The sequence below is a fragment of the Trachemys scripta genome, chromosome 2 (assembly GCF_013100865.1).
Source record: "Trachemys scripta elegans isolate TJP31775 chromosome 2, CAS_Tse_1.0, whole genome shotgun sequence".
NCBI classification, from domain to species: domain Eukaryota; kingdom Metazoa; phylum Chordata; order Testudines; family Emydidae; genus Trachemys; species Trachemys scripta.
This window is the reverse complement of record NC_048299.1, coordinates 167,960,902-167,982,934: the sequence shown is the minus strand read 5'-3', so window position 1 is coordinate 167,982,934 and position 22,033 is coordinate 167,960,902. Positions and strand designations below refer to the sequence as shown.

The 22,033-nt window shown below is 41.8% G+C and overlaps 1 protein-coding gene across 1 annotated transcript in view; it reads right to left on the bottom strand.

Annotated features, from left to right (window-relative positions):
- Positions 1-22,033, bottom strand: part of CDYL (chromodomain Y like) — a 184,397-nt gene that overhangs the window by 8,793 nt on the left and 153,571 nt on the right. The window contains exons 3-4 of the mRNA XM_034762254.1: positions 9,821-10,071; positions 8,929-9,101 (exon numbers count right to left, since the gene is read on the bottom strand). Of these exons, the coding sequence (XP_034618145.1) occupies positions 8,929-9,101; positions 9,821-10,071 (424 nt within the window). The remainder of the gene's footprint in view (positions 1-8,928; positions 9,102-9,820; positions 10,072-22,033) is intronic.

The window sequence follows — 22,033 nt, the reverse complement described above, 5'->3', positions numbered from 1 at the left end:
TGGCATGAGGGAGGGGTTGTAGGGAGTTCCTGAAATAGAGAGGAATGGGAGGATGACACACACGGAACTTGTGGGGATGGGGGAGAAATGGAGGGATGCAAGGAGCCTCTCATATGTGCAACAAAGCATGCAACCCTCAAGTATGTAAACATCTCCGGACAACAGCCCTTTCTGTTTAGCTCGCTGATTCTGGCTTTGCATTAAAAATGACTCCTAAGTGAGAAGGTCTGGGATAGACTTGAAAAAGCTGAGTAGTCTTGTCTGCAGTAGAGAACACCACCATCAACACTTTCAAAGGTGTGACTGCCTGGGGTAGGAGTACTGCATGAATGCATTATACTGGTGCAGCTTTCTGTTCACAATAGCCCTGCAATGGTGCTGGCTATCCTCAAGCACTATTTCCGAGGTGCGGTACAAGTACAGCAAGCACTTCCAAAAGTGTTGGCATTGTTTATGCTAGAAAAATTCAGCAAAGTCAACATATTATTGTTCAATCAGGCCAAAAAGGATGGAGACAAAAATGAACATGATGAGACAAAAGGAAACAGGCTTGATTAGGCACTGTACTGTCTGAAATCACAAATGTTTTGAAACAGTGAAATATAGTAGTTGTAAAATAGTGGCAAATCAATTTCCACATCTGTATATAATCTTGCTGCTTCTTTGAGTGATGGTCCATATACGGATTGCAAACGTGGGTGTGCAGGTGTGCCATGTACCAGAGCCAGAAGTTTTTCGTAGCAGTGCCCGTTGACCCACACGTGCATCGTGCATTCCCTTGTGTTTGCAGCTGAGGCTATAATAGGCTGTGTGGGTCAATGCTGTTCCAGTTCCCTCCTACTGCTGCATGACTGGAGTTGGAACCCCCGTTCCTCTACACTCTTAGCTCCGCTGAGAGAGTGATCTTTGCCCTTTTATCTGTATATAGTTGTAAATAGTTTGTTTTTCCTTGCAGTTAGTAGAGTTAGTGTAGTTTTCTCCCTCTTTGGAGGGCAACCCCCCCCCCCCCCCGCCACCCAAATACAGGGACTATGCCCTGTGAGGCTGGCTTTAAGAACTGTGCATTGTGCCCATGCTCATTTTTGGTGAGCGACGAGCAGCAACACTGCTTGTATTGCCTCAGAGAGGCCCATGTTGCTATCCATTGCAGCATTTGCAAAGTGTTCTAGGCCTGAATGCAAGGGCCTTGAGATCATCACCACAGGAAATTCCTCATGGAGGAGGCCATGTGCCCGTGTGTGCATTCAGACCTGGAACTGGCGGTGCACACACACCCCCGCCCTCCATAACCGGTGACCAGCGCTCCTCCAAGCACCGGATCCACTGGTCCCGTGACTGTCGGAGAAGCCATGAGGGGAAAAAGCACAGCTCTGACCACAAGAGCAGATCCCTGACCAGGACGCTGCGTTCCCTCCCTGAGCCGTGCCAAGTCATGCACTGACCTGACCACTCCACCGCCTAAGGATCCCAGACTTGAGGGTAAGGCAAAAAAGAAACACGATCCAATGGTACTGTCGGCTCCACCTATGCCCAGGCCGGTGCTCTCCCCATTGTGTTTACCGCCCATCCCACCAGCTCACCTACTGCCGCCTGGACCCTCGGGGCCATCTCACGACACCCCACAGCTCTGGTCGCCTAGACCCACTGCTCTCTACTGAGGTCACCGCTCCTCTCCATTCACCCCTGAGACCTGCTGATAGGCAGAGACCCTTACTTCGGGCCTTATAGGCTGCCCTGTGATCCAAACTCAACTCCCATCACCCATCCCCCCGCTCCCCATCTGGCAACCTCTGTTTACGAGGAAGACAAACCAGACGTTGTCTGTGGCCTCCTCTTCCCTGGATGAGGCGCTTATCCCTGCCTTGCTCGCCCCACCTGACAACTACTGTCAATACAGATGCTCTCCAACTTACACAAGCACTCCGTTCCGGAATGCCTTGCGTAACTCGAATTTTGCATAAGTCAGAAACGTATACCCGACAATTATGCCAAAAAACAAAAACACCACCCCCCCCCAAACAACAAACAAACAAACCCTCCTATTTCTAGCTTACGGAACTTTTCCCGTAAGTGCGGATTTGAGTAAGTCGGGTTTGCGTAACCTGGAGGGCGTCTGTAGCAGGAACTGCTCCAGCGGATGGCAATGGCTCTGGGAATCCTGGCGGAGGAAGTCCAGGACACACACCATCAATTACTGGACATCCTCCAACTGCAGGGACCCTCTTGCATGACCCTTCCTGTCAACAAGGCTATTTTACAGCCAGCACAAGCGGTCTGGCATACCCCACCTCCTGTGCTCCCACTCCCAAAAGGGCTGAATAGAGATACTTCATCCCCGCCAAGGATGCAGACTTGCTCTTCACCCACCCATCTCCCTATTCTCTAGTGATCCACCCAGCAATGAAGTGGGTCCACCAGCAACCCCAATGCTCCACTCCCCCGGACAGAGGGGCAAAAAAGATTGACCTGCTCAGCAGGAAGGTCTACTCTTCAGCAGAGCTCCAGAACTATCAAGCCCTGCTTGCGAAATATGATTTTCTTAACTTCTCAAAACACGCTGAGTTTAAAGATCAACTGCCAGCAGACAAGCAACAGCAGTTCCAAATTCTCTTGGATGAGGGGAAGCTCAGGGCAAAGTTGGCCTCCAAGTTGCTGTGGATGCGGCCGACACAGCCTCTCAGGCACCGGCAACTGGTGTTGTGCTCTGCAGAGACGCATGGCTGTAGTTCTTTGGTTTCCCGCAGGAGGTCCAAACCAGCACTGAAGACCTCCTTTTCGATACACGAGAACAATTCAAAAAAAGGATGAATCTCTCCATTCCCTAAAGGATTCGTGAGCTATCCTCCACTTCCTCGGCATCTATGCCCCAGCCCTGAGGTGCAGGTAGAAACAATTGTTCTGCCCCCGATCACTCGCCTCCTACCCACCGTATTATCAGCAGTAAAAGGAACCACAACGTTGAGGTCAATAGTCACACAGGCCACAATATATGGCCTCTGCCACAACTACCTCCTTGACCCAGCAGCAGTCAAAACAGCAGTTTTGACACGTTAGTCAAGATCTACAAACCACTCCCAATCCCTACTGCGGCACCCCATATCATCTTAGGGGGCCATCTTGCCCCATTCTCCCACAATTGGGGAAAGATCACCACGGGTACTGGAGGTCATCTATCATGGAAACTCCATAGAATTCTTCTTGTTTCTTCATCACCCTGGACCCCCGGGGGGGACCCATACCATTAATCCCTCCTCCAACAAGAAGCCAATGCTCTTCTCCTCAAGGGCGCCATAAAGCTTGTCCTGTTTCACTACAAGGAATATGGCTTTTACTCTGCATACTTCCTCATCCCGCAGAAAGGCAGAGGCTAGAGACCTGTCCTGGACCTCTGAGTACTCAACAGATTCATTAAGAAATCCAAGGTTTGCATGGTGATGCTCGCGTTGATTATCCTCTCTCCCCACTAGGGAGCCTGGTTCGCAGGTCTCGACATGAAGGATGTCTATTTCCACATTGATACTCACCTGGCCCACTGTAAGTTTCTTCAGTTCATGGTGGGACACCACCATTACCAATTCTGAGTGCTCCCCTTCAGTACTGTTATAGCTCCATGAGTCCTCACAAAAGTCGCACACATGCAATGCCTGGGCTACCCCATGTTTCCTTACCTAGACAACTGGCTCCTCATTGCACTTTCCCAAGTCCTCATCGTAGCCATCCTACCTCTTCGCACCCTTCTTACCTCCCTTGGCATTTGCATCAACAAGGAGAAGTCAGTCTTCGTCCCTTCCCAGGTGATCAACCTTACTGGGGCCTGACTGGATTGAATCGTGGCACATGCCTTGCTCCTAGAGGACCACTTCACTATGTTCAATTCCTCAATCATGAACTTACGCTGCCAATCCCGCACCACCATCTGCTACTGTCTCTCCCTTCTGGGACATATGGCAGCCTGCACCGACGTAATGCCCCATGCCCGCCTCCACATGCCGTGTCTTCAGATGTGACTCCTCTCCATCTACAGACCATACAGAAACCATACTGACAGCAGAGTTCGACGTTCCCAGACAGTCCTAGTCTTCTTTACATGGTGGACCGACCCCTCCAAGGTCATGACTGGTTCCCCTTTTTTCTCCTCCTACCCCGCAAGCCACCATCACTACAGATGCCTCCCTCACAGGCTAGGGGGCCTACGTGGCTCACCACAGAGCCCAATGCCAAGATGCATATCAACATCTTGGAGCTGAGAGCGGTCTGTTTTGCATGCTGTGCCTTCCTTCCCCTCATATGGTCCTGCCACATTCAACTGCTCTCAGACAACATCGCAGCAATTGTTTATATTAACAAGTAGGGCAGGGCCAAGTCTCCCTCCCTCTGTGTGGGGTCCATCCATCTGTGGAACTGGTGCATCAAACACCAAGTCACACTCCCGGCCACATACCTCCTAGGCACCCAAAACTCCCTCGCAGATACGCTCAACAGGTCCTTTCACGTGAACCACAAGTGGGAGTTGCACAACGCCACTCTCCAATAGCTCTTCAGCAGCGGGGGCATCCCCCATTGGGACCTCTTTGGGACCATAGAGAATCGCAAACTGCTCCTTTATTGCTTCAGAGAGGGCCATGGGCGGCGACTCACAGGGAGATGCCCTTCTCCTCCCCTGGATGGGTGATCTCTGCTATGCCTTTCTCCCCATTCCCCTCCTCCCACAAGTCTTAGGCAAAATTCGCAAGAACCGAGCTACGGTGATCCTGGTAGCTCCATTCTGGCCTCGTTAGTATTGGTTCACAGACCTCTTCCGCCTCTCCGCTTGTACACCACTGTGCCTCTGCACATGCCTGAATCTCCTCACTCAGCGCCATCCCAATCCAGGCCCTATCCACCTCACAACCTGGTTTTTGGATGGAGCTTGGGGATAGACAAGAGGTTTTTGACCCTAGTGTGCCATATCCTTATGCAAAGCAGGAGGGTGTCCACCACCTGCTACTGGGAGCAGTAGAAGTGCTTCGCCTCATCCGTGCACCGCCATCGCCACCCACTGGAGACCATCTCCATACTCATCATCCTTGATTACTTCCTTGAACTTTAAATGTTGGACCTCACCATCAGTTCCATACGGGTCCATCTGGCAGTGCTTAGTGCCCTTTTCCCCCATTTCTGTGTCCATACACCCTACTACTGTACACTTCCTAAAAGGTCTGCTTAATACCTTCTCGCGGGTGCTCAAACTCCCACCTTCATTGGACTGTAACCTGGTCCTCTCCACGCTCACAAAACCGCCCTTCGAGCCCCTCACCACATGCTCTCTCCCCCACCTCTCCATGAAGGTTATCTTCTTAGTTGCCATTACCTCGGCAAGATGGTCAGCAACCTTATGGCCACAATAGCTGACCCCCTCCTTACACTGTCTTCCACAAAAAGTTAAAGTTTTGCTGTGGCTGCGCCCCAATTTCTTCCTAAAGGTGGAAGCAGAAGTCCACTTGAATCAGTGCATTCACCTCCCACTCTTCTATCCTAAACCTACGCCTCCCATGTGGCCAGAACACTGCATTCCCTCAACGTCCAACATGCGCTGGCGCTCTACCTACAATGCACCCATGCCTTTTGGGTATCACCAACACTCTTTATCACCATTGCCGATGGATGCAAAGGTCTAGCCCTCTGACAGCGAATCTCCAAGTGGATTTCAGGGTGCATTCATGAATGTTACATATGCACCGATATCCCCCACCTCCTGGATTCACGGTGCACTCTAACTTGAGCGCTCAGCAACCACATTTGCCTGTTTCATGGATGTTCTGTGGCAAGACATCTGCCGCACAGCATGGCGCTTCGTTCACAGTTTCACGTCTCACTATGCCATTGTCCTGGCACCAGCTGCAGATGCAGTTATAGGCCGTGTTGTACTCCAGATCACACTTCCTCAGACCCACCTCCATGCTGATCACTTACCTGTAACGGAAGGCTCTTTGAGATGCGTGGTCTCTATTTGGATTCCAAGACCCACCCTCCATCCCCTCTGCTTTGGCCTAGACTACTTAGTGGTAAGAGGAATACTGGAGTGGCATCAACTCACACATCCTATTATAGCCCTGGCTGCAAACAAGAGGATGATGCATGATGCACATGTGGGTCAACCGGCAGTGCTACGAAAACCTTCTAGCTCCGGCGCATGGCACGCCTGCGCACCTACATTTGGAATCCAAAATGGGACCACATATTTCAAAGAACCTCCAGTTACAGGTAAGTAACCTCCTCTTTCTCAAGACAGAAAGGGGGTCTGACATTAAAAGAATTCTGTGGAGAAACCTGCTGATATTAAAAAAGTACCTATATTTCCTTAGTTTGATTTTCTTCCCACTATAAAAATAAAAAAAATCTATTCCTTAGAACAAAGCCCTCAGAGCCGAGAAGTAGGCAGCGAAGTGCCAAAGCTTTCTTTAAGATGTTTTGGAATGCACAGACTGGGCTGTTACTCCTTTGCTGTCAGAAAGGGTGTTACCTGGTGAGTTTAAGACAGGATTTGAATTTCAGATATTTTCTAAAGCCTCCTCATCTCAGGAGGAAAATATGAGGAAGGCAGCTTAGGATGGTAGGGAAAGGAAAGACCTTTTGGCCCAGTATGGTATCTCAGAATCTGATTAAGGTCTTGTCCTATCAGATGGTGGTCCCTGACTGGTATGAACATCAGTACAAATTCTGAAGGAAAACGCACTATTCTAGGCCATAAAACACTTCTCTTGGTCACTGTGTTGCTAGCTATCATTTTCAGCAGAGGACGCAAAACTTAATCACAAATGAACCATTATCTTGTGTTATTGCTTCTAATTTGGCTTTCTTGAAGGAGCAAGGCATCTTAATGTCAATGAACTCAGCTGAAAACATTTTTGGCCATGTAATACATACTGACCACAACAGCTAGCCAGCAGACTGGGCTCAGAAACAGCTTAACAGAAGAGGGTTTTAGAAGGCTGAGCCTATATGCCCCTTCCTTAGAGCAAAAAATCACTATCCTAGAGGGAAGGGCAGAAAAACTGTCTCTTAGGGTTGGCATTTCTACCCCTTTTATCTAATTAGTCTCAGATCACGTTGTGCTTAAAGTCCATGATTCCAGAACAAAAGTTGTAATAGATTTTATATGACTTAAATAAGGCAGAATGGAGATTGCCCCCTTCACCTCAATGGTTTTCTCCAATTTTCAGCTGGTAGAATTGTACAGGAGCTCCTTTTTGCTTCATAATTAAAAAAAATAGAAAATAAAATGTTTGTAAAAATTTGAGAATTTGGGCCATAGCTACAGCGTTTCATCAACATAATGCAGTTGTTGCAGTAGTTAGGTTATAGTTAGCCTTCTATAACCTATTCTTTCTTGTAATAGTTTAATGCTAAGTAGGTACTGAGTTCCTGTATTTTGACACGTTTTGTTTTCTCTTTGCATTTCTGTAGCTTCTTCTGCCTGCCCATTTAGAATAAACATTGTAGTGAAATTTCTTATTTCAGCTATTCAAGAATCTCAGAATAGCAGGCAATATCAAATTTTTTCCTCACTAAAAGATAGAAGGGCAACCTTTAAAACCGAAGGCCTGATTTAACATCCATTTAAGTAAATGAAAAGATTCCCAGAGACTCTAATGGAAGATGGATCAGGCCCATACAGAGCTTAAGAATCTAGCATCAACAGTATTTTTTTAGGAAATGTTTTAAACTAAAAGAACTCACAAATACACCTACATTTGTAAGGTCAGGTGTTCCCAGTATTGAGTGATTTTTAACCCCTGATGTTCCTGCCAGACAGAATTGTGGGAAAACTTTCGCACTACTGGTGAAACTAACAAAGAAACCCTATCTAAAAAGAAGCTAGTTCTTGGAGAGTTAGGTGCTAAATACCTTTGAGGAGCTGGGTTTAGAGCTTGTCTCCTGGGGAAACTGACAGGAATAGCTATTTCTATTAGACAATAAAATATGACCTGAAGTGGATTAAGTTAAAACTGGAAAAAGATATTCTTATTCTAGAATAAAAAAGTCTCCAAACAGGGAGTAATTCTGGAACAGCTATAGCACTTTAAATTCTCACTCTACCTTTTCTAGGCAGAATTTCCCCATGTAGGCAAGCCCTTATTAGCCACTTGTTTCAAATGGCTTCACCACTTACATAATCAATGAACACTTGAAACCTTTTATCTTTTTTCAAGAAAGCTAAGAGTGAATTATGAGCATTAGTTCTTCCATCTATATTTTTGCATATTTATGCTACATGTAAACATTCAGGTAATCAAAATGTAATAGGAAACCAGTTTACAAGTTACATGGGGAAAAATATCCTTGAGATATTGTAAGAGGTACACATTAAATGCTTATAATCCAACACAGGCACAGTGTCCATCTCAGCGGCATGTTTCTTTCATTAAAAATTATGCTTTATAAGACAATTAAGTTCATTTATTTGAATATGGAATTTGACAGCTAGCTAGGATGTTGCTCACAAAGATTAAGCCATCCCTTTAGAATGTCTGTCATTCTACCTTATTTATATGGACTTTGTTCAATCTATTCTTTCAGCACATTTATATATTGTTTGTACTGCTTTTGAACAATACATTTAAAATAATCTTTTAAAAGCATTTCTCAGGTCTGTGTTGTTTATATTAGGAACACTATCATGCTAAGTTTTTATCAGACACAGGGGCTCTAATTCAACATGGCAAAAATGGAGTAAAAAGCTATGAATAAAATGTCAACTTGAACAGAAAGGTACAAGTAATATAAACAAGTTATGCACACTGTATATTATCAAAACTGAACATTTGACCACACTAAATTCCTACTAAGAAGAATATAGTTAGATCTTTTATGAGATAAATTAAAAATAAACTAGTTTAGACAATGAAAAAAATCAACACTTAAATGACTGAAAACAATTTTACATACCTAATAGCTTCTGCCATCTTAGTGCTTTCCCTTTTTCTATCATCTGTTAAACGTCGTATAAAATAAATAAAATCAAGACCACAGCAGAAGACACTACCAACTGCACTGAGCAGCACAAGTTTACTGTCATCTGCAGCTGCTGTATTCAGTGCACTTTGGACTTCCTTCATTACCTGAAAATCAGCAGGAATTAAATTCGTCAGACTCTTTTTATTGTGTTATTAAAAAGTAACAAACTGTTGTTCTTTTTTGACAGGTCTGAATCTGAACTTTTACATTCCTGTGTATTCCCTAGTATCTGGGATACTTGCAAATTCTGCTGCAGGTGTTTGTTTAAACACATTCAAATTTTTCATTGTCCAAAGGAAAAGAGAGTCTAGTAATGTATGTTAAAAAATGTGCAGATCACAAATATGATTACACTGAGATAATGTAACCATTAGGAAGAAATCCAGCAGCCTGCATCTGTTGCTATAGCACTCTCTCAGTATTTCTGTAATTTGAACACCAGGTGGCATATGCAACCAGTTCAGAAAAATGACTTGAATTTAGGCTGAAGTTTATTTCAAGTCACACTTAATAAACCACTAAGTTTATTATGAAAGGCTGCAACTCTAAATATTCAGATAATGTAGTGTATTGTACACTGTTAATAAATAAAACTGAAACATACTAAGATTCAGATTTTAAAAGGCAAGAAAGTATAATATTTACACATTTATAATACTTTAAATGCACTAGTATGACTTTTCTGGAACCTACTGAACTATAAGTTGTTTTTTCATATTTCTGTGATTAATAATAATACTGTAATTATTGAAAATATTTGTACCACCCCCCCCAAAAAGCAAGCAAACAAACAAATCAAACCACATAAAACAAACATTCTAACCTCTGGATTTAGTGAGTTGTTGTCAGATGATTTTGTTGATAGCAAAACGTGCGTGAATCCGTCTTGTTTCCTGACAACAATGTCTCTATACCGGTAAGCACTTTCAGTTTGTCTCACGCTGAAACGTAGCCTCTTGTCAAAAGGTTGGTCTCTCCTATCATCAATAAATCTCCTTTTGCTGGCTGTCACTCCTGTTACAGATGTTTGTATGTTGGTTGTACCGTTGGCTGCTAATGCTTCAATAAAGGTACCTGTAAAGAGTTTGAAACAACAGTGTTCTATTAATTTAGTTCTATAGCTGGAAAATCTCTTATCATGGAGACATGTCAGTCAAAGCATACTATGACAATATACAAAAACAAGTGCCTTTGTTCTCTGCCATTTGGCAAACATTTAAAAAAATTGTACATGGAACCAAACCTGAAAGCAAAATACTGCAAAGGATGAAATACTTGAAGCGTGAATTTTAAGGCTATGAGAAAAGAAATTTTTAAATGGAATAATTTTTGCCCATTCTTCTTTTATCTGATTATTCCTAAAACTGGAAAACTCTTTACTTGGGGATCCTACCAGTAGTACAATTAAGACATTTTTAGAAATATATTAAAATAAAAGAAATGACAAAGATGCACTACCTGAGGAAATTTGCTTTTCCCCTCCTCTAAGTGGCCTAAAATCTTCAAAACCATATACAAAAGAGAAAGTGAAGGACTTTGTTTTAACTAAAATGGGAACTCAATAAACTCCTGACCAAACTCACACCTTTGACAAAAATCAAGTAAAAGAGTTGGACTAACAAGACCATATAGAGTATATGAATGTTTATAGAAAGGTAGGAACAGGGAACACAGGACAGTCTTAGTGAAAGATACAGAATCAATCTCTGAAGTGGAAGGGTGTAATGGGAGACATGGAAATATGGCCCTTCTTGACTTACATAATTCTTTCCATTAATACTTTGCCTTTCTGATCTTGCTCAAAGTGATCTTAGCTTAACAGAGATAAGGTTAACATGTGACTTGATTATAGTCAATTAGTACCTACATGGGGATAAAATATTTAATAATGGGGCTCTTCATCTAACAGGATCCAATGGCTGGAAGTTGAAGCTAGACAAGTTCAAACTGGAACTAAGGTGTACATTTTTTTAACAGTAAGAGTAATTAACCATTGGAACAATTTACCAAGGGTCATGGTGGATTCTCCATCACTAACAATTTTAAAATCAGTACTGCATGTTTTCCTAAAAGATCTGTTCTTTATATGGGGATTATTTTGGGGAAGTTCTATAGCCTGTGTGACACAGAAGGTCAGCCTAGATGATCACAATGGTCCCTTCTGGCCTTGGAATCTGAGAGTCTATGAAAATTTTAATTGGTGGAATTTCAAAGAATGCAAGTGAACAAGCCACCCAGAGAGTCACAGAAAGTATTAGGTTTTTTTCTACATTCCATGTTGTGAATGTAATATTGTCTAAATTAACATTTATGGGAGGTGCAAAGAACATTATGAGAGATATTCATGTCCAGTAGATAAAGGTGCTTACACACCTTTCAAGATCCATGGGTCCTACACGTACCTATCACAAAATGTGGTGTACCCTCATCCAGTGCACTACATTTCCCAATAACAACTATGTTGGTGAAACCAATCACTACACTCTTGAAGGAATTCACACAGAAAAATGATAAAAGACAAAAACATTGTATCACCCGTGGGCAAATGCTTTTCACAAAACGATCGCTCCATAGCTGACCTCTCAGCCCTTGTCCTCAAAGAAACCCTGCTCAACACCTTAAAAGACAAGCCTTAGAGCTTAAATTCATAACTTTCCTAAACACTAAAACTCATGGTCTTAAGACACTGTATTTATGACCTATTACAACAATCTTTAATCACTAACTTCCCTTTTTTGTTCTATGGCAACAGAGGTGTTAATGGGCCAGTTCATTTTGATTGGTCTCTGGCAATGTGTGTTAATGACTTATGCTAAACAATCTGTTCCACCTTTAGCTCACACTTTGAGTATTTTTCCCAGACCTGAAGAAGAGCTCTGTGTTGCTAGAAAGCGCATCTCTTTCATCAACAGAAGGAGGTGCAATATATAGATGCCGACCCCGTGCTCAGCACCTATCAGCCACAGCCGTTTGGTGGCTTGGGGACGAGCTTGGGGGAGGGTGGAGAGTGATGGATGGGGACCTTGAGGAAGAGATGGAGTGAGGGCAGGGCCCCGGGGGAGGGAAGAGGCAGGGCGAGGGCGGGACTTGGGGAGGAGCACCCCCAGGGTAAACTAGAAGTTGGTGCCTGTGGTCCAATAAAAGATATTACCTCACCTACCTTGTCTCTCCAATAGATAAAGGGACATTTCTCAGTAGAGATTTGCATGTTGCCATCTGAAACCTGTGTAAAGCTGCAATTCAAATATGAAGAGGAGAAACACTGGAAAGGTGTACTACCAGGCTAAACCACAAATCTGTTTTTTTTTTTTTTTTCATATTTTCATGTTTAACAAAAGATGAGAGCCCATTTGTCAAATATTTAAAGATTAACTATGGCCCTGATCCCCCAATGGGATCCCCAGGACCCATAATTGTACATATTATATCTTAAAGATAGCTAAAATGAAACTTATAGACAAACCTTAATAAAAAATAAAACAAAACAAACAGTGGTGGATCTTGTTTAATTACTGTAATTTCCCTTGGAATAATTCATCCTGTTTAGCTGAAGTAGCTACATGAGATATTTAAAAACTGTGACTAATGTATAGTGCTGTCACTTTAAAAGAGTATGTGTGGGAGACTTGTGGGTCCCATGAGGACATTATGTACGTTTACCTAAATAGTTTGCTACACTATTACTGTAATTGGGATATTACTTGTTATTTTTGGCCAGATTTGAATTAGGAATTACACTGCACTAATAAAAAGATATTTCAAATAAAATAAACTTTGAGAGTGCATCAGTTTCTCTAACATTTACTTTGTTACTTTTCTCTTTCAAACAAACAGAACCCTTAAAAAAATAAATGTAGCACTTCGTATGTAATGCATTTGCAAATAAAAGTACTTCTGATTAAAAATCCCATAAGATGATTAATTATGTAAATTGTCAATTCAATTGAAAAATTTTATTTTACTTTTTAGTATCTTTTATATCCTCTGACTTATAGCATTAATAATCTACTGCTCTCTCTCTATAACAATTTGTATGGAGAAGATAAAGAGAATTCAAGGTTTTTCCACAGTCATTTAAAGGGAAGAGATTGAGAATGGTCCCCAAACTGAATCCATTTTTTTCAAAGAAGATAGAGGGAGAAAAGTAACGTGGAAGATTGATGTTATTTTATGTTGTCATAGAAGATTCACATTTATTCCTATATTTTCCAGTTTATCAAATTCTCTTTCACTTCAGCAGAATAAATAAAACTTAATAATGAATACAAAATTTGAAATTGCTTGTAGGAGTTCACATCAGATATTTTTCTCTTTTTAAAACACAACAGGGATGATCATAGTTCTATAGAACAGGGGCGCTCAACCTTTTTCTTTCTGAGGGCCCCCCACCATGTTATAAAAATTCCAGGGCTGTGGGGAGGAAGGACTCAGAGCTTCAGCCGTGGGGGGCCTCCGGGCTTCAGTGAGGGGAGTGTGTGTGTGTGCGGGGCACCTCAGGGCTTCTGCCCTGTGGGTCTCCAGTGCTCTGACATCCTACCCACAGGGTACCAGTGCTTGGGGCTTCAGCTGCAGGGTGCCAAGGCTCAGGGCTTCGGGCTTCATCTGCAGGGCACCACAGCTTGGGCTCTGAGCTTTCTGCCCTGGTCCTCAGCCAATCTTACACTGATCCTGCTTCACAGATCCCCTGGGGTCCATAGACCCACAGTTGAGAACCGCTGCTATAGTGGAGAAGTTGCAAGAACACAATATTCTGTTTTTCATTAGCAACTGAAGATGAAGTGGCATTAGTTTTTGCAATGATTTGGTTTTCATTATGAAGGGTATATCAATACAATTCAAATCACCTCTACTTTGAGACTTAGGAGGTCATGACAGAACAGCAAAAATTACAACATTCAGGAAAACTGTAGAGAACTTAGGTTTTTGCTCATAACTTATACTACTAAAGATGTCCTCTTGTATCAAATAACTGCTTTAGAGATTCTAGAAGCAATGAGACACTTAACATCACCCTCCCCCCCCCTAAAAAAACCCCAAAACCTCAAGCCTTCTTTGTCAAGGTAGACCAAGATATAAAGATCAGAGAGCAATTTCCCTGCTTATCGGACAACACACACGAGTAAGTGCACACATATATTACAGCACTGGATGGTAGGTATAGTTCAAAACCTAAGATAAAATACAACTGGGCAGCTGCATTTAAATGGAAGGAGATCTATGGTTTAAATCAGTGTTTCCCAAACTTGGGACGCCGCTTGTTCAGGGAAAGCCCCTGGTGGGGCGGGCTGGTTTGTTTACCTGCCGCGTCCACAGGTTTGGCAGATCGTGGCTCCCACTGGCCGCGGTTCGCCGCTCCAGGCCAATGGGGCTGCAGGAAGCGGCGCGGGTTGGGGGACGTGCTGGCCGCCCTTCCCACAGCCCCCATTAGCCTGGAGCGGCGAACCGCAGCCAGTGGGAGCCGCAATTGGCCGAACCTGTGGACGCGGCAGGGTAAACAAACCGGCCTGGCCTGCCAGAGGCTTTCCCTGAACAAGCAGCGGCCCAAGTTTGAGAAGTACTGGTTTAAATAGTTGTTCACTTTTAATCGCTGAAAACAAACAAACATTCTGACTATATTAATGGACCAGGGCCACAGACTTGCTGACTTAAGAAAAAAGTGCATATTTTTCTGGCAAGGAATTTCAGCCAATTTCTTTTAATCAGAAAATTACTGATCCAGTATTCTTGATCTATGAATGTATCTATTAACACATGTTGGTTATAGGACCACCACGGTACATAATAGGATTTACTGGACCTTGAAATGTAGTGTACAGTTTCTCATGGCTTTTAGTCATAAAACTGAAGAAAAGAATTACAGAAATTCGATGTAAAGCACTACATTATGTCAAGTAAAAATACACACGCATTAGTCAAGTTACACCACAGTCCTGAAGTAGTCTCAGATTTTTGTTGCAGCAAATGAGCATAAAAGAATCAAACAAATATATATGGACAAATCTTAGAATTGTATTTGCATAATTAACATGAGATGTCAGTCACTTAGTTCCAAGTAATTTAATACCATACCAATATTTAAACCACAAATTCTGAATTTGTTTTTCACCAAAAGGCAAACAGAAAGATATTCTCTCCATTTCAAATCTTTGAAAAATATATGAGAAAGCATTAAAAAAAAAAAATTCTAACCCTGATGGGTAAATGTAAATGGAGTGTTGCTTCAGTGCTGTCTCTGCAGCTTAAAGCTTTGCAATGCAAAGGCAGAGTGAAATTAACAAGACTATCAGTTTCACAGCTACTGCTCAGAACTCAGCAGCAGCAAAGAACCTCCATTTTCATTCAGCTGCTGCTGACAGAAAAACTATGAGCATCAGCAAAGCCAGGCACAAGTGTTATTCACGGGGAAAGATGACCCAAAATACAGAAGTTGGAAGGGGACAGAGTAGCAGAGATTTCTTCCCCATTCCTTGCTCTTATTTTTACCATAGCCAAGAAACTTTGAAGTAGGGACAAAAGAAAAAACTCTTCCTTTGTGCTATCTAGAGTGAGCGGCAATTGAAACATTTCAGATACCTGCTAGCCAGAGAGTGATACTAGCCAAAAGAGGATGCCAGTGCTCAGGGTAAAATCCCAGGACTTTCATCCTTCATACCAGCCACTGGAAGCCCCTCGACCTTGTTGGTGGTGCCATCCCCTTTCATATCCATCTCTTGACTTGTAGGTTTACTTATATGGCTGGCTGGAGTCTAATATTTTCCCCGTGATTAAAAGCAAATTAAGAATGTAATATAGGACACATATAAATATACAGTAACACTGAGAGCAAATCTTTTTTTCCCACACAGTAATTTTCAGTACATACATACTAGAGAAACTAAAACTAAAGGGAACTGAAATAATTAAATCTGAATAAGGGTTTTGTTAATCAGAAGCCCTCTTTTTGAATAACTGAATTAAGAATCCAGGACAAACACCATAATCACTAAGCTTTTAAAAAAGCTATTTACACAAATATAACTCTATTTCTGCTTGAAACTTGTGCAGTATTACCGTATATACATGTTGATAAGCCAAATATTTTTGATAAGCATCGAAGAGCGTAGGTCGGCTTATAAACGGGTCTACACCAAAATTTGATGATTTTAAACTCTATGGAATTATTGAATTGAATATCTAACGCATTGTCATTTTGTTTACCTGGAGCGTCTGCAGGCATGGAGTCCCTCAACTCCCTGTGGCTGCGGTTCGCCATTCCCAGACAATGGGAGCTGCGGGAAGTGGCGCCACTTCCCGCAGCTTCCATTGACTGGGAACGGCGAACCGCGGCCACTGGGACTGAGGGCTCCGTGCCTGCGAACACTCCAGGTAAACAAAACATCCAGGCCTGCTAGCGGCTTACCCTAAAGGGCCAGGAGCCAAAGTTTGCCGACCCCTGAAATATAGGATCGGCTTATGAAAGGGTCAGACAGTTTATGCTCTTTTTACCTAACCATCTTGTGGGATCAGCTTATAAACAAACGGGCTAAAGAAAGAGTATATACGGTACTTTTAAAGTAAAGAATCTTAGCTTTCCAATGACTGCAGGCAAATCCGAGAAACCTGTGTAACTTTAAAGATAGGCATGTTTCAGCACAGATCAGCAGTTTTCCAAAGAAACAGAAACTGAGTGGTAGGCATGAAGGGCAGTTGTGAAAGACTGATGTAAAAAAAATTCAGTGTTAAAAATAATCCTTGTATTTTATGTGAAATGACTGTTTTGGGTGAACACAAACAAAAACAATTCTCTGTCTATACTTGTATCATTTTACAGCCCCAGTATATGAGACTCAAACACCCAGCTCTCCAACTCATACTGCTATTACTAATGCTCCTCTTCCTCCAAGAAAGTGTCCTTTTGCCCCGGGCCTGCATGCATCACCAATCCACAATTTTACTCAGGTCACCATTAAACCTTTTCCATTTTAGCCTTGGGTAACTAGATAATTACATGTTGGTATCTGAAATATTCCCTAGACCTAGTATACAGAATTGCGCAAGTACAGAGGTAACATGATCCAAGCCCAGATTGGAAAGCTTTATGGGTCAGCACTGTGTATACATGGTCCACTTTCTTTCTTCCTTTTCCTGTCTTATCTACGTAGACTAAAAGATCTTCAGGTCAGGGACTCTCTCTTACTAAGTGTTTATACAGTTTAACCCAATGGGGCCCAATCTCAAAAGGTGCTATTGTAATGTAAATAAATAATAATATATGCCAGAGTCATCTTTCTGCCTATGCTTTCTTCAAAGTACTTGAATAAATTACAAAGCAAATACTTTTTAAAAATATTTGAATAGGTTCTAAGAATTCGCACAGCTGGTTCCACAAACCACTCAAAAATATATCAGAAGCTATCAATATCTTCCACTTCCTAAAAGACCTACATTGTATGTCTGCAACATTTTTAGTCTAAGAAAGCCTCATTATTTATAACGTTTAGTCCTCAAATGTGTTAACAATTTTCCTTTAATATGCCATTATAAAGCAACTTGTATAAGTGAAAACAAAATGAAATTACAATTTTTATTGTATATTTTTGGCAAAAATCAATGTTTTGTTCTGGAAGAGTGATCAGCAAAAGTTGGTCAGTCATGTATGTAAATACAGTTTGTACTAATACGTGTATTGTTCCAGCATATTGGTATTGGCATAGTGCACAAAATACCTATACAACCAGTAACATTCTGAAGGAACCGCATGTTAAAATACAGCCACCAAACAGAAGAGAAGCTTGAGATGTTCACCCCAATCATCTCTGTCAAAGACAATGCACAAAAATGCTCCTTCAAATTATACAAAGCTGAATATTGTATTACCTTGTCAATCCACACTCAGTATAGCTTTCAGAAACAAGGTGTAAAGATGGGCAGCAAACGGATGTTTCCAAATTGTGTTGTCTCCTTCCTTAATTATATTTTTGAGAAAGTGTTTTTGTTTAAACCCTAATACATACCCTGGTCCCTCAGCCATTCTTTCTGCAAACATGCCACCTAGAATCCCATACATTGGATTCGTCACAGAGTAAGCGGGAAAATTTTGTGGGAGTACTTTATAAAAATAGCAGCAATTCCTAGTAAATATTACACAATTAAGATAATCTTGCACTGGCTGGATGATTTAATTAATTGGCCATTTCCATCTTAATTTCTATGGAATTGGTTTCCTCAGGAAACATTATGGAAATACATGTGACAGATTTCTTTTCTCTTCTGTATGTTTTGTATGGGTGTGAAATTTAAACAACATTACTGTGGAATAAAGCGTTTTCTAAAGTCTATATTTTTATAAAGTATTACTTTTGGAACTGGGTGAAGACAAAGTGAACCTAAGTGTAGGTGTAAAAGAAGAAATATTTTCCAGGCAGAGAATTCTGATTCATGTCCTGCACCAATTTTTATTTTGACTTTCATGCCATATTTAGAGTATTAGGTTCTGTATCAGGACGCAATACACTAGTGTACAGACTCAATGTACAGGTGGGAAATTATTTTCTCTCTGATTACATCACAGTATCAATATAATATCTTCACAATTTTAATGATACCAGCCTTATTGCTTGCCTTTGCTATCAGTATCTTGTAGCCTATATTGCTGCATTTGCTGTTTAATGTCATTCCTTCTCAAAACAATAATGGGAGCAATGTGCATATTGTATAAATAAAAACAGTCTATTTCCACACATTTCTCTACTAGAAAGGAGGTTAACCAGAGCTTTCCTGAACACCCACAAGATGGTCATCTGGCAGAAGACGTACATCATTTCCTCACCTTAAATTTAGATCAGAGTTTGGGCATTTTAAATTTCATTGGTGGAAATAATAGAATTGAAACAGTTACATACTTTTTTGTTTTAATTAAATTACCATACAGTATATTAGACACTTAGTAGTATTATGCCCATAAAAACAGCAGGACTGATGGTATTAACACAGTTTGAGAATGAAGTTCCTAAAAATTGACCTGGAATAATTTTACTAACTCAGAAACAGAATTATACATTTTCATGCATAAGCTACTTAATGACTTCTCTACAAGTTATTTTACATGAAAAATAAACACACCTCTAAGAATTGTGCCTGCTAGATTATCAAAATGTACCAATCACTCATTGTATGATTCATTTATTTTCAAATTTTAAAGAGAAAATAAGTAGTCCAAATTGTTCAAACCACAAGACTCTGCCCTTTACTAATACCAGTAAGGCACATAGGCAATTTTTCACCTCTCTTTTACTAGGTTTTAAATTTACTGTTTGGCAATTTAGCTGAAACAAGAGATTTAGAACAAACATGACAAACCTGTGGAAAAAATGCAGAAATTGGGCTTGTTGGCTTAACTGGCTTGTGAGTTGCTTGTTGGCTAGTTTTTGGCTTGTAGCTTGTTGCCTTTGGGGGCTCCTGGCAAGCAGGGGCAAGAAAGTCAGGGGTGCACAGCGGGCCCACCACAGTCCCAGAGTGCATGCTGGGGGGATCTAGTCACATAGTGTTGGGCTTCTTAGGGATTGGCTTGTTTTGAAATGGGATTACCTTGATTTTTGACTTATTGTGAAAATCGGGGTGCTTATTTACCAACTATCAAAATACTATTGGCTATTCTAAAAAAGAGTGTATAATCATTACAAGAAATCCCACCTGTATGTCATAGGTAAACACTTTTGGTCCATATCAAAGTGTATTGTAAATACTTCTGACATTTGCTCTCCCAGGAACAAGAATTATACCAGGAGCTGTTTCTCGTCGTATGGATAAGATTTTAATATAGAGATTATGAGTGAGATTCTCATGGTTGCTCCAGCCTCTGGGTAAGAAGCAGTTGTAAAGTGGCTCTAAAGCCCTAATGTGCCTGGGAGAGAATTGTAGTGGGTGTGGCACGGGGTGGGATGGATGGTAAGGGGTGGAACCACTGTTATTCCAAAGCAGCTGGGAACTGGCCCAGAACTGCTCAAGCCCCTGGAGCATCCCAGAAATGAAAATCCTTAGTTCCTTAGTGTTCCCTTCCCCACCAATCCTTGGGCTGCTCAGCACAGAGTCTCACTTTGTGTCAAGGACATCTTCTCTTCTGTTCACAGTTGCACACATATGCCTGTGGCTACTACACAGAAAAGAAATATTAAGACAGTAATGAGTGTATTTTCAGCTATATTTTAATGTCATTTAGTAGCTGGAAATAAGAAGGAGCAGCTAGCACTGTTACCAGCCAAGTCTCAGCAGATCAGAACCAGGGGCTCCATGGAGGACAATTTAAGAATCTCTTTGCATTACGCAATTGTAGGATTTTTAAGTTTCAGTTTCTGAGGCTAGAACTTTGAACTATGCAAGCATCTGTTCCTTAAGGAACTCTAATAGTAAATTACTCTAAAATGGATGGCACATATGGATTAACAGTATTTGTGGTAGATTCAGACCAACCGTGATCTTAGGACTGTGTTACTTTGCATTATCTGCATCCACAAGGCTAGTAGGGATACACAAGAAACAAACAAACAAAAAATGATTTCAGTGCTAAAATAATGTAAAATTTAGAGAGAGATTTGGCAGTTAGGTCTAAAAGTTGAGTGGTAGTAGTTGTGATGAAATGCACCTCTGTATTTAAACCCTACAAACTAATCCAGTGCTTTAAACTGTGTGGGTGACTCCATTTAGGGTAGAAAACTGTATACTGATCCCCTTAGAGAGGCAACAAACCTAATATATCTGGACTATCCAGGAGTGGGCTGGACAATGCAGAAACACATTTTTGGGGGGAAACCTGGAACTGGGAGTTTGTTAGGATCACCCTGCAAGTAGTAACCAAGGCTGCTGGAAGCCAAAGCGTGGCTGGTGTTTGCTGACATGATGCTGGGATCAGAGTTACTGGACCAGACACACAGGGTGTGGCCTGAATGCTGTTTGGCTGTTTGTGAGTCACACCAAGTTGCAGGGCAGGTGGTAACACAGCCTCTCACTGGTCTGGATTGTACCCCAGAATATCAGAGTGGCTTAGTCTAAACAGGATTTATACACAGCTTGCTATTCTACATGAGATTTACTCTTTTAGCACTGGTGTAACAGTTTCAAGTGAATCTCGAATGTGTTGGCTGGGAACAGTCAAAGAAAGGTTAGTTTGTTGTTTTCTGCTTGCTTATTTCGGGCAAGGGAAATAGAAACAGTAAAGCATACATATGAGTGCCAACAAAGCAGCTATAACTGACCAGGTTGGAGCAAGAACAGAAAGACAAAGATTGTGAACACCAAAAGTGGTAAACAGAGATGAAAGCCAAGGAGAGGGAGCCAGAAAGACAACAGCAGGAAGACTCACACCAGTGAGCCACGGAGCTGAAAGACAAAGAAGCCTTAAGAAAGGAAAAGGAGAGACAGTATATTCTGGACACGAAGGCAAGGACAAATCCCAGAGTTTCCAGTCGCTCCCTTCATACAAGGAACACTCAATTGTGACAAGTTGTGGTCTGCATACAAGGAAACAAACTGTATTGAAGAATACTTTACCACTTTTGAAAGGCTATGTGAGATTCAAAAGGTTCCAGAGGACAAGAAATTCCCCACACTGATCGCAAAACTCTCTGGTAAAGCTTTAAATGGATTTAATAAAATACCAATAGAAGATGCTTTGAAATATCCTGAATTTTAAAGTGCTGTTTTGCAAAGGTTTCAAATCACCCCTGAAGTGTATAGGTTGAAACGCAGAAATCGCAGGAAAAGCGTTGGCATGCGTCACAGTATGTCTACAAAATGTGTGACAATGAAAAAAATGGGCAAAGGGAAGGGGGCTAAGAACTATGACCGATTACTTGGTCTTTTTGCTCAAGAACATTTCCTAAGTATATGTTCTGATGAGGTCAGAGATGCATTATGGGATAAATCTTTAAATTCTGTACAGAAAATGGCCATCCTGCCTGATTCCTTTGTGCAAGCCTGAATATCTAATGAGTGCAAGGCACAGAAGACGGGACACAAACCCAGTGTAAATGGGGGATCCCATTTTACCCCCAGGAAGGAG